This window comes from Galeopterus variegatus, unplaced genomic scaffold, assembly GCF_000696425.1.
Source record: "Galeopterus variegatus unplaced genomic scaffold, G_variegatus-3.0.2 Scaffold2956, whole genome shotgun sequence".
In the NCBI taxonomy this organism is placed as follows: Eukaryota; Metazoa; Chordata; class Mammalia; order Dermoptera; family Cynocephalidae; genus Galeopterus; species Galeopterus variegatus.
In genome coordinates this window covers 61,032-74,037 of record NW_007729067.1, presented here as the reverse complement: position 1 = coordinate 74,037, position 13,006 = coordinate 61,032, and the positions used below count along the sequence as shown (strand labels likewise).

The window sequence follows — 13,006 nt, the reverse complement described above, 5'->3', positions numbered from 1 at the left end:
CTGACAAGGCAATGCTTTATTCTCTTTAGCTTTCTCTGATTGTCCCAGCCCTCTTCTGTTTGGTAGGATTGTATCCACTTCTGTACAGGTGCACCCTGGAGGGCTCAGGGCTACACTTTGTTTTTCTGATTTAAATCTAGTCGATACTTTTCTTCTTTATGCTGAAAACAGTGGGGAGAACTGCTTTCATCAATTACTGTTAATGGACTAGGTTGGCCCCACCGATTGGGACTAGGATAAACTGGACCCCACTGCTCCTCTTTTCTCTTTGTTTGCTTGGTTAGACATTTAGTTGAGTACCGGTAAATCTGAATAAACCTTCCAATCCTTGCATCAACTTTTAGACTTCCAGGTCATTTGTGTAAGGTGAGAGAGCAAGCCGGGCCTGACCTGTTGGTAACAGGTGTACTTCAGGTCTGGCTGGCTCAAGCCCCACACTCCCCAGCGGGCCATGCTTCCTCCAGCACACACCTCCTACAACCCTTAGTGTCAAAGAGCTCCCAGACCCCGCTATGTCTTCAAGGGGCATCCTGTTTCACCGTCACCTATTCAACAAGAATGGCAGAGGTGGCAAGTCCAGCATAAAGTGCTGAGAAGTGACACCACAGGTGCCTCTGGGGTCCCTGCAGTTATTGATTATTCAGCAGTTACTATGTCCAGACACCAAACTAGGCATTTCACATATTATCTCATTTAAGGCAGGTATTATCAGTCCCATTTGACAGGTGATGAGATGGGGGCAGAAAGGTAAGACATTTCTGTAGGGTCACACAGTCAGGAAGTGGAAGAGTTTAGACTCAACCCCAGCACTACCCTGATTCCATACGGTGCTATGTTACCCATGCCCACCCCCTCCCCTGCCACCTCCAGGGCTCTTGCAGAGGTTAAGGCTCAGTAACACTGAGCAGAAGCCCCTCCCAAACTTTCCAGGCCATGTCCCTCTGGTCAACTGGGGTGGGGATGGGATAGCCTGAGGCTCCACTACCGCCTCCTGAGAGCACACAAAGAATGTAGCCACCCAAGCTCTACATCTTTTACCAGCTGAGTGTCAATTACATGGTGTCCAATGCCCCGTATTAAGGCCTTGGTGGTGGGGGGAGGGGGGCCCGCTTTCATTCCAATCTCCCAGAGCCTTTGGATCCAGAATAATCTCTTTGATTGACCACATCCAATAGAGGTAGCAAATTCCTCAAGGCCTTTACCCCAGACTCCTTTCCCAGTGGCCGCTGACCAAATCCGATTCCTCTACCCGCTGTTCCACTACACAGACTGAAGCTTTCTGCATTTCACATGCCAACACCGATTCATTATTTATTAACTCATATTTAATGACTGTGCTTGTTCAATGGTGATGCAACTGGTTCTTGAGTTTTGCAAATCTCAGGTATGTCTGTTGGCATTGGCTTTGTCTTAGGGGGCAGATCCCTAAGGACAGGCATGGCACCAATTAGCATCTGCAGACAGACATGTTAAGTAAATGCCTACTGTTTGGGCAGCCACTGCGGTGCAAAATGCCCTTCCTTTCATGGGTGGCCACCAGAAGGGAGATCCAGCTCCATGAGAAAGGAGGCAGAGGTTTCTGGAGCTAGCCCAGGGATTGGCCATACATAAGAGGCACCCAGTGTGTAGTTGTTGAATGGAACATCTGCTTTAAAGACTTTGTCATCGAGCCACTGCAGGAAGTGCCCAGGGCTCTCCCAAGCTGGAGCAGTGGGGGGCCCGAAGGCCTCGACCATGCCCCCCTGACACATGCAACCAGCCCAGAGACCACCACCAAGTCAGAGCAAGAAGGGCACCAGGTTCCCAAGCTGGGATGGTGGGGGGTGAGGGCTTTTGCCACACCCCTGACATCTGCACCCAGCCTGACAATGACCCAGCCCCTGCTGGAATCCCCCTGGTCTCTCCTGTGGGAATAAGGGGGGTGCCACAGGACTCAATACTACCATCCCCCTTCCTCCTTCTTCCACCCCATTTCCTTCCCCTTTCCCCCCCCCAACAGCTCTGCAACAACATCCTAGAATGTAAAAAAATACTAATATTGATCAAAAAAAATAGAGAGAAAAAATAAATCTTATTTAAAAAAATAAATAAATAAAATAAAAACTCAAGGCTTTGCTGAATTCTTTCACTTCCCGGGACACAGAAGAGAAAACCACTACAGGGGGCTGGAAAAAAAATCAATGTTCCCATAATGAATCCTCAAACTCTAGATGGAGCACAGTCTCCCCTCAATGATTCAGGAGCTGCTCCCTGTTCAGGGAACATCAGACCCCCTCCTTGCTCGCCCCAGTCTTCCCTTGTGTCCATCTGATCTGCTGAGGGAGCAAACCACAGCCTGGGAGCCTGCATCCATGGTCCACGCTGGCTGAGACGGGCTCTCAGGCAGGAGGCGGCTATGCTGGTGCTCCTGGGTGGAACCAGGATGCTACCCAGAATGTCCACTCGTCCCTGCCCCCTTCCCACACTGCTACTGCAGAAAGAAGTAGGTCCGCTGTGGGCAGACAGTCTATAGCAATTTCTCTTTAAGCTACAAGGAGATCAGAGCACCTCACACTGGTGTGGTGCCTGCCCTTGTCTGTCCTTTTTTGGGAAAACTTTGAAAGCACTGTCATAGTACTCATTATTAAAGCTAATTTCGGCAGGAAGTAATACATAACCTCCCCAAAGGACTCTCTATACACTATCTCACTTGAGACTCACAAAGACCGTATGACGTAGGAAGACTACCAATGCACCCATTTTACAGATGAGCATATCAAGGTCCAAAGAGGCCAAGTGCAGACTCAGAGTCACTAGACTTTCCAGCACAGTGCACTCCTACAGTTCTCAGAGGAGGCCCCGAGTCTCCTGAGTTACTTAGAATTAGCAAGCTGCTTAATACTAATGTGTGCTTAATGCTGTGATAATAATGACGACAGAGGAGAAAAGTTAAGAAAAAGAAGAAAGTGGAAACTAAACCTTTATGGAGACCAAAATATCAATTAGAACATATTGCAAATTTCCCCTTATCCTAGCATATTTTCTATGAGTAAGGATTTTTTTAGTAGTTTCTCAAACCCTAACGGTGTCCTTCTAACATCCCAGCTTTAACACACAACGACAATTTTCCTACCCTTGGCTCAGCCATCTGGGTCTCAGGACTAATTGTCCCTAACAAAATCTCCCAGCCATTTCTTAAGCTACTGGCAGGCAGTTGGATTTTCCACTGGACATTGTTAAGAGATTAAACTGTTTATCGCATCGTCATACACAGGCCTTTTCAGTTTCCTGCTAATAGATTCAGGTTAGATAAGGATTACAAAAGTGATACTCCCAGTTCCTCAGCATACCAGCCAGCACCCCTTCCTTGTACAGTCAGGAGGTATATTTTATTAAATCTATTATTCAGATCGCCAATTTGGAAAAAGAAAATATTATACATCCATGCATAAGCAGAGGATTAGACTAAACACCAGCTCCTATACAGCTGGGGACAAAGCCCATCATGGGACGTCCTGCTGAATTATACATTTTACAACTCAGTCAGTCATCAATTGCCATAGAGAAAACAAAAACAAATTGAGCTGAGCCTGGAAAGAATGTCAGTGAAATTGGAAAAACATTTGCTGGGAACTGCCTGGGGGTGCAGTGACCTCCCTTGTCATTGCCCAGGTCCCACCAACTGCAGCATACCAAGAGAGATTGCAGATTGAGCTGGGTGGATGGCCTGTCACCAGGGAACCAAATCCCTCCATCCTGCGGCAGGCTGAACACTCCCCGGAGTGCATGACAACATGAAACGCAGGTAATATAAAATGTATTGCAGCTTCTTCTTGGAAAACAATACAATCAAATTATTCACTCTGATTAAATGGATGGGTGGGTGAGGGGAGCAGAATGCCAAGGGGTAAAGAAAAAAACTGCAGCCCGTGCCCAAAAAGCCAAAGAGAAAAGCACCTTGCTGACACCCCCCCTCCATGCATTGAGGCCCACCTTATAAAGGTAAACAAATGGAGCACCCATTCAAAGGAGTTCTTGGCCAAGGACAGGCCCTCACCCTGAGTCATCCATATATACTATTATCTCTGGGTTAGGCAAACCTTGATCTTGGTTACCAGGTCAACGGAAGTAATCTCAATGCCTTTGTTTGAGATGTTGTATCATTCCGTGTTCCCTTTCCACCCAGAACCTTACCACCAAAGTAAAATGTTAGATGAACGGGCTAACAGTGAGCTTCAAAACGGAGGATGCTCCTTAGCTGAAAATTTACCACCAGCACCCCAGGTGGAGGGGGACCTTTTTGGACTTATTTGGGGATGAGGAAATAAAAACATCTCCTCTCCCCGTCCCAAATCAAATCACCCAGAAATATGAATTGCCCAGGGTCCTTCCGCCTCCTTATTCCTTAGAGTTCCTATTTTTTGGTTATTTAACAGCTGGTTTGGAGCAAAAAGGAAGTAAACATTTCAGGAAATAAAAAAATATAGTATTGACTACTGGCCTGCAGAGATACCTTTTGTTGAATGGGTTTCCATTAAGCAATATCAAGTCAATAAAATGCCCAAGTAAGGTTCAACGGAGGGGAAAAGATCAGATTTCTAATACTGAGTTCTTAAAGGAATTGTTGAGAAACGCCAGACAAGTTAGTCAAAAGCCTGAGTGAGACGATTATCACAAGTCAGACAAAGCTCAGAAGACACATCAGAGTGGTCCTCCCCACACAAACACTGTGCCAATGTGTGTCACGGCTGACCTTGTCCCTTGAGGCCTGTACGCAGTGTGCACTTCTGCTGACCAAGCTACTCACTCCTGTCTCTTTGGGTCTAAGCCTTAAAGTCCTCCCAAGCCCTGCAACTGAGCAAAAGGAAGCTGCACTGGGAAACAGAGACCTAAGTATGACCAGCCTATTCTGAAAGGTCAATGAAATACGCTTCAGGAGACTGTTGTTCCACAACAGCCTGTGGATACCGGTCTTGGAGAATTTCACTTCATTCCAGCCTTTTTGGCTGAGGCAGAAACAACTTCCAGGATTGTACTGGGATGAAAGAAGAACTGAAACAAAATCCCAGGATTGCTGCAGAGCATTTCTTCCAAGAGACCCAGTGAATTTTCCAGACGCTGGTACTCACGGTGTCTCCCAACTGCATGTCCACTAACATTTATCGAGCCTCTACTATGTGCCAGCTGCTATACTGGGCACTTCTATACACACGACATCACTAAATTGTCACCACTCCATGAGATCATGCCTGCTCTCCCCTCATTTCAGAGGGCTTGCAGGCCATGTAGAGTCTGGGACGTCATGCCAACTCTCCCAAACCCGAGCCAGCATCTTTACCCCTGTGGCAGCAAGATCACATTAATAACCAACACCCTCACCTCCCTGCGCCTTCTATCCTGTCTTTATTCATTTTTCAGATGGTTCAACATTTCTTTTATGGGTAGATCGTGCAGCAAACATATCTTCTCTCATTCATTCATTCACCCATTTCTTTAACAAATCTTTGTAAAGCACGTACTGTGTTCAAAGCCAAGGTGTGTTCAAAGCTTATCCACTAAGGGAGTTTTTTAGGTGCAAAGAAGGATGTAAACACAGGTCCTGTAACTGTATTGAACACTTTCTGGCTTGCTCATCTGTAAAATGTAGATATTGGAGGAAGTGATCTCTAAAGCCTCTCCCAGACCCAGGCTTGGATAATGTTCATTACGTAAGGTGTAGAAAAGTTATTTTTTTAATAGCAAACACAGAAGCCTAACTTCCTAATGAGATCCTAATGAGATTTATGGTGTCTTTCAGCCAAGGAGACTAGAACTGTCTCTAAATAATAGTTCATCCTGGAAAAAATGGATCAGGGGCTGCTGTTTTCACCAGAAAGATGGGGTGAAGGAAGGGGGCCCAGTGAGAAAATGACGAGGTGTCTGGGATGGCCTTGATGAGACTCAAGGTTGACTCAAGGTCATGGGACCAGGTTGGCAGATTTCTCCAGATGTCCAAGGGAGCCGTCCACAGTCTGATGGACTGGGCCCATGGGTCTGAGGGAAATGTGGCTGTTTCCTCTCCATGTCGCTGAGACCACCTATAGCGCCATCATCACTTGGTTCAGTAAATTAATAGTATGCAGTCAGAGGAAGGACACCCAGTCTCGGAAGAATTGATCACGCAAAATCCCAATGCAGCCGGTTGGCACTCTAAAGGACTTTTCATGTGATCAAAGATGTTATAGGTGAGTTTGGTGTGATTTTGCAAACAATGAGCTCCCCTGATTCATGAAAAATACATCATTCACAATGCCAATTCTACCTAGCAAGGGGAAGAAAATCACTGCCAGGCATACTTGTCATGGAACTGAGAGAAAGATGTGTATGTATAACGTGCAATGTCAAGATCTCCTCTCCTGCTAAAACCCACAGAACCTTCCACGCTGGTGGTGAGGCCACAACACAGTTTAGAAGAGTTCCTGGATTAATGCCAAATCACCCATTGACGATCTCATACCTACAAAGTTTTTTCTACCAAGATATAAAATTCTTTCCATTAAACACTTTAAAATTCTATCTTTATATAACTAAGTTGAAACCTGACAAAATAAACTAAACTAAACGATGTTATCAATACTCCTGGGAGTATAAATAAACTACATAGAACTAATCTAATCTGTAACGTTTAGCAGGTAGGTGCCGGCAAAATCAGAAAAGTGACTCCATAGCAATTCAGGGCTTAAAAACAAAAGTTCTAAAAATGATTTATGTAACACCTGAAATGCACTTTTCTAAAAGCAGGAATCAACTGTTTAATATGTTTTCTCATAAAACCTAAAGGCTAGGTAAGACTTGAGTTCTATTTTTGCAAAGCCTGAGCATTTGCAGGAAAAGTAACAATGCTGAGACTCTTTTTCTCTATACCCCACCTTTATTTGAAAGGATTTTAAGCAGACTGAATACTGTCATCTTTGAATACTTTTATCTATGAAGTGACGTTCTGGCTCTGTCTAAGGCAAAGCCTCAGTTTCCAAACTTAAATATCTGAGGGGGCCACAGACACCCCCCTTTTGTTCTTAAACAGAAAGCTTCTTTTACTTTTCAAGTTCATGTTCTGCCATTCTACCAGCACAGTCTAAATATCAGTCTGCTTCTTAGTGAAGATCTTAGGTATTGTACTGATGATTTATTTTGATGCTGCTCTTTCAGTGTGAAATGACAAAGAACCATTCTTCTGGTAAAGAGATAGAAGACAGGCAGATTAATCAGCTGAGCTGGTCAGGTAAAGCCACAAAATTAAAAGTGCCCAGTTTTGGCCTCAGTGCCACACCGATGAAATCTTGTCATACTTCTGGACATCCTGATGTATATATACTTCACATACACCAGGTTTTGAATCAAATGACTAGAATTACATAGTCACTGGGAGTTACTAGACAGACCTCACGAGATCATTCTTATGCAATATGAACATTTTAAAAGGAGAGAACTGAGCCATAGAGGCAGAGCCTATGAGTGTGTCCTTGTGTTCCTTTGCCTTTCTGGGACTTGGTTTCCTCATCCCTAAACAGACCAGACTGACACTCGGAACCTCACATAAATGACTCAGGGTCCTCCCAGATCTGAATGCTGCTGAGGCCTTGTCTTTCTAGAAAGATCCTTTCTACATACCTGAGAGAGAAGGAAGCCCTATCTTAAGAAGCATATGCAAACTGAACTCATAATCCCACAAATCTGCACCTTCAACACGCTCATCCAGAAAAGAAGTTTTCACTTACGAGTACTCACCACTAGATGAGTGACCCTCCAAGGCTTTTTTTTTTTCCTTTTTTTGTCTTTTTTCATGTCTGGCAACGGATCGCAACCCTCGGTGTCGCGCCCGCACCTCGCTCAGCCAGTGAGCGGGAACTGGTCTGTATGTGGGATCCGAACCCTCGGCGGGAGCGCGCCCAAGCGGTGCACTGTGGCAGTGCGCCACCGGGCCGGCCCCCTCCAAGGCTTTTATATTTTAGTTTGATTTACCCCAAATATAAAATTTTTACACACTTTTCCAAACTACGTTAAACTGTTTGAACTTCTTACTATGTATATGAGTTAGGTTTTTGCTAACAAAAATAAAGCTAGTAAATATAACAACAACAAAAAGGCCAAGGAAACAAAATTCCAATGGTCCTTAAAAAATAGTAGGCACCGAGAAGACAAGGGTTTTGCACTATATTTCTTTATATAACCCCAGGTAATTAGGCCAGTGGGGTTTTTTTGTTTGTTTGCTTTTTGTACATATAATCGACACTACAATGTTGGAATAAATGAATAAAATCTATTTTAATATAGTACTTTAAGCCTGGTGTTTCAATGGTCCAAATACTCTTAAATGGAATTATATAAGGCAGTAAAGAACTGCTGATTAATTTTTAGTTGTCTGAAAGAACAAGAGAGAACACCGTCCTTGCTCTGAGCAATTCGGTTCTGTTCAGATCGCAGAGAACAGTAGGTGTGAATGTATCTCAGTGCAAGTCTCTTCCAAGCACATTTCGAGTGTGTGACCCTCTATAAGCAGATAAGCCTCCACCCCGGCTGCACACCGCATCGCACACTCATTCCTTGGCAGGATCAAAGAATGTCCCGCAGGAGACATGAAAAGTGTAACTCTGTGGGAAGGCAGGGCAACACAAAAAATAACTCTCAGTGTCTAGCGTGGGTCTGGGGGCCAGGCATTGGCTGTGGGACTGGAACGCCACACAAGCCATTTCAGACCTCTGTGTGTGAGTAACCGTGAGCAGGTGTGAGGGCGGGCGTGAGCATGTCCGAGAACGAGTGTGTGCATGTGTGAGCATGTGTGCAGCTGTAGTGCAGAGCCACCATGTACACAGCAGCAGCAAAGTCCAGAAAAGAACACGGTATGGGCACTGGGGAACCTCAGATGCTGCTGGCTCAGGTTTTATCTACGGGACACTGAAAAGCCCAGCCACCAGGCCCAGTCGATCAAGATGTCTGGTCTTCTGTAGACAAAATATCACTGTCAGGTAATCAAGTGATTTTTTTCACCCAATGAGCCGATGTTTTGGTGTTATAGATAAGGCTCCAGTATAACAATCTGTCCAAGAAGAAGAAAACTTTGCTTACCCTGCAAGCATTCAACCAAAGCTCAAAAGTCCCTAGGATCCCATAATTTCCAGTTGGTTACCAGCCCCCCCCCCCCCCCCCCCCCCCTCCCCTTGCCCGGGCAGTGCGCAGACTCCAGGCCACCAGCCGTCCCTCCCAGCATCCTGCTCATTCCTGCCCAGCCGCTGTCCCCTCCTCCCGCTCCCCCCCTCCTTTCTTGTTGTCAGTGCCCCCCCCCCCCGACTCCCATCAGCCTCATGTGATTCAGAGAACGTCACTGCCAGGGGATTTTTCTCTGGCTCTGCTCTGTGGGTGTGTGAAAACATGTTTAAAGGTGGGAGGTAGGTTGGACAACTTCATTTCTACGTCTGGATCTTTTAGCTAACTTAAAATCACCACTTAACCCTCTGGTTTTTTTCTCAGTTGGCATCCCTTTGGCAAATGAAAAAAAAAATTATCACCTGTTATGATTAATCTCCCCTTTAACTCACTTCCAAACAAGAGCCCTTTTCAAATATCAGGACGTACCAACTGTTTTGATAATTAGCCAATAGGAGCTGCTAATCCACCACCAGAAAGGGCGAATGGAAAGTTGGAGAACAAGTTAAAACGACTTTGGCTGCACTGCCTGTGTGCCAGGGTTTCAAAAGCCAATGGGGGGAGTGGGGCAGAAGACATCTCTTGTACGCTAGGCCTCTAACTGCTGGGCAGGAAGGCAGAGAAATCTGGACCACACCTTCAGAGAGAAGCATTTCCCACCTGCCCTTTACCACCATCCCCTTCCAGGTGGACCACCCCTCCTCTAAAGGTGGTGTGCCTTTGCCTGACAGCAGGTGCAAGATGCCTGGGGCCCTACCCTGACCACAAAATGCCAGGCTGATTGAGGCCAGATTTTGCATAGACATTTGCCTCCAGATCTTTAGCAGAAAGCTCGGTTTCAGGAAAAGAACTACCTGGTCTTCGAAAATTCAGCCTGTGATTTCCAAATTGGGAATCAGAGAGAAAATATGCTTTGGAGTCCAAAATACCTCAGTGAAGGAAGTACAGTAGAAATATAAAGCTCTCAGTGGTGGTGAAGAAAGTTATTGAGGTACACTGAATAGTATTTGATATTCAATATGAAATTGGAAGGCTGCCTACTATAATAAAATGCAGACTTTCCTCCAAAGTAGCACAACGCTGAACTAGGAAATTCCCCATAGTCTCTGGAAAAGCTAAGAGAAAGTCCAGACCACTTCAGAAGTGCTAGCTTCAACTCTTATGTCTTCCGTAAGATACTCTGATCCTCCTAAGAGCAAAAACAGCCTACAGCTGAGATTAACCATGTCATAGAAATAAACTCCCGTCTATTGCCATAGCCAGAACCAGATGTCAGTATGATGAACCAAGACAAATGAAAACCTACCTGAAACTACCTGTACCAGCCAACAAGCATATCCATTAGGAGGTATCTACCCACATACCACCCAATTCAATCTAATATAACATCCTGATACTAAAGAAACCGTCTGCTTAGCACAGAGCATGGTTTTCATTTTAATTCATCCATCGAACTGCCCCTTCGTTACGCTGACCACACTAATTTTGCAATGTCCTGACCTGACTTACTGAGGCTCAGTGGTTCCTCACCCAATAAACCGGCCACAACCACATCTACAGGGTTCAGGGCCCTGTCAAAGAATCACATCACTCGTTTCCCTGGACCATCAGCAGAGGCTGAGTTAATTTGATGACATCTTTGTTGGTTTTCCTAGGCCTGAATGAATCACAGAATTAAGTGCTTCACCTGATAAAACAAAAGCTAACTCAGCAGCTCTGTTCGCTATCTTTGGGGATTAATCAGGAAGTTTTTGGTGACACTCATGAATATTACCTTCCCAAGAAAAGTAATGACCTACAGAAAGTGCTTTGAAAACTTGTTTTTCAAGATGTACATGGATACAGCAGTAGAAGGGACTCGGATTCACTGTGCAAGATACAAGCGCATGGTCAGTGCCTCCTCCGCGCACTTTTCTGGTCTCCCAGCAGACACACCTGGAGAGAATTATTCGTTGTGACTGCACCAGGGTCCTGGTCAAAGTCTTCAGGACTCCGCAGAAAATGAGAAAAACGGGACACATAGGGCATCAAAGGTCTGCTGAAAGTAGCATGAGTTCTAGAAAAATCTCAAGGCAACACTTACCACTCTGGGCTTTTGCTGGTCCAGGGTATGCAGTAAGGCTGAGTTGGGGTCTAGAGTGCGCTCAGGGTCACTGGAGATGTCCTCCTCCGAGTCCTCATAGGATGAGAAGCCCGTGGAGGAAGCCGAGGAAGAGGACAGTTTCCTTAGGGGCAGGTTGCCCCGAGGGCTTCCCTGCACCTCCTCCAAGCCCCCATCCTCCTGGGCGCCCATGTCTGTAATGATCACGGCAGGTATGTTGCTGGGGCTGCAGGCCTCTCTCGGAGAAGGCTTGTCGTGAGCCGGGGGCAGAAGCTCCAGGGTGGGGCCGGGGTCTCTGTCCTTCCTCTGGCTTTCCCAAGTCCCCTCCGCTTGTACCCCTGTGCCACACGTCCACACCAGACCGGCTTCCACCATGGAGTCCAGCCAAACCCTGGAGCTCCCAGACTGCACACCCACCCTGTCCCCAGGAAGGCACTGAGGTTCTTTCATGTCTTTTGCTGCATCCCAACAGGGCAAAGGCTCCAGCATTCTGCCAGAAGGAATTCTCACCTCCACCTCCCTGGTCCCGGGCTGTGCTAGGCCCCCAAGCAAGCCCAGCGTTGGAGATCTTTCCTCTGCTCTGTCGGAGGGCTGCCGAGGCCCCACCACCACTGGGGCCCCACCTGGGGCCTCCCTGGGGCCTACGGAGCCCAGGTCTCCAGACGGCCTGGACCAGTGCAGGGCATCGGAGGGCTCCGAGTTTTCTGCATTCACAGTCTTCTCCTCTGGCCTTTCGCCCACTTCAGACGCCCAGAAGCCGGGCATGCCACAGGGCAGATTTCCTTTCCCCATCTTCCCTGGGGACTCTCCACCGTGGGGCTGTCCCCTCTCGGGGGCTGGGCTTGTCCCACTGCCCAGAAACTGCCCCTGCCTCTCTACAGAGTCCACCCGGAGGTGCGGGTCCTCAAGGTCGATGGCCCTCTCAGACCGCTCAAGTGCAGGACGCTGTGGGCGGTGTGGCCCAGTGGATGTGGCTCTGGGTGCCACTTCTGTGGCCATCACTAAGTTCTCTCCGACCAGCCCCAACGAGGGGGCTTGGCAGCTCTGAGTTCCCGAAAGAGCAGAGACCCTCTTGTCAATTTCCATAGCTACGGGTGAGCCGTAGTGGGGACTGGCAGGGACGCCGTCCTCGATCCTCACCGAAGCGGCTGGACCTTGAGCCCCAGATCCCGTCGGGGCGGACCGGCTGGGGAGAGGTGCCACTCTGTCCTTGTCCTTGGAGGGGTGTAGGCTGGGCCCTCTCCTCCCAGAATCGGCCTCTGAAGTCTCTGGACATTGCTCCCCCCAGGACTTTGTCCTCCGTTCGTCGCTCGGGGCGCACTGGGCCAGGCCCCTTCCAGGGGGCTGGCTGCTGCTGCGCGAGGGGCACGGAGAGGGCGAGCGAGCCCTGCCCGGACGCGGGCTGCGGGGCGCCTGCACGGCCGAGCTCTGCGCCTGGATGTGCGCCTCGAACATGCCCACTTTCTGATTCACCTGCACGTTCTGCAACTCGCGCTGCAGGATCCGCAGCTTCCTCTTGGTCTCCTCCGGCCCCGGCGGGGACAACGTACCGGCGGCCACCACCTGCTGCCCGTCCCCGCGCAGGCGGCCCGCCCAGCTCGGGCTGCCCACGCTGCCTCCGCTGCTGTCGCCGCTGCCGCTGCTACTACTGTTCAGCCTCCGCCGGCCGCTCCGCCAGCCCCCGGGGCTCCGGGGCTTCTCGGGCGACAGCAGCTCGGCGGGGGGGGAGAGGAACGAGGCGCC

The 13,006-nt window shown here is 48.1% G+C and overlaps 1 protein-coding gene across 1 annotated transcript in view; it reads right to left on the bottom strand.

Annotated features, from left to right (window-relative positions):
* The window catches only part of ITPKB (inositol-trisphosphate 3-kinase B), a 99,362-nt gene extending 86,362 nt beyond the window's left edge, over window positions 1-13,000 (bottom strand). Inside the window, exon 1 of the mRNA XM_008583527.1 lies at window positions 11,246-13,000. Within this exon, the coding sequence (XP_008581749.1) occupies window positions 11,246-12,718 (1,473 nt within the window). The 5' untranslated portion in view covers window positions 12,719-13,000. The remainder of the gene's footprint in view (window positions 1-11,245) is intronic.
* Window positions 13,001-13,006: the final 6 nt, after the last annotated feature.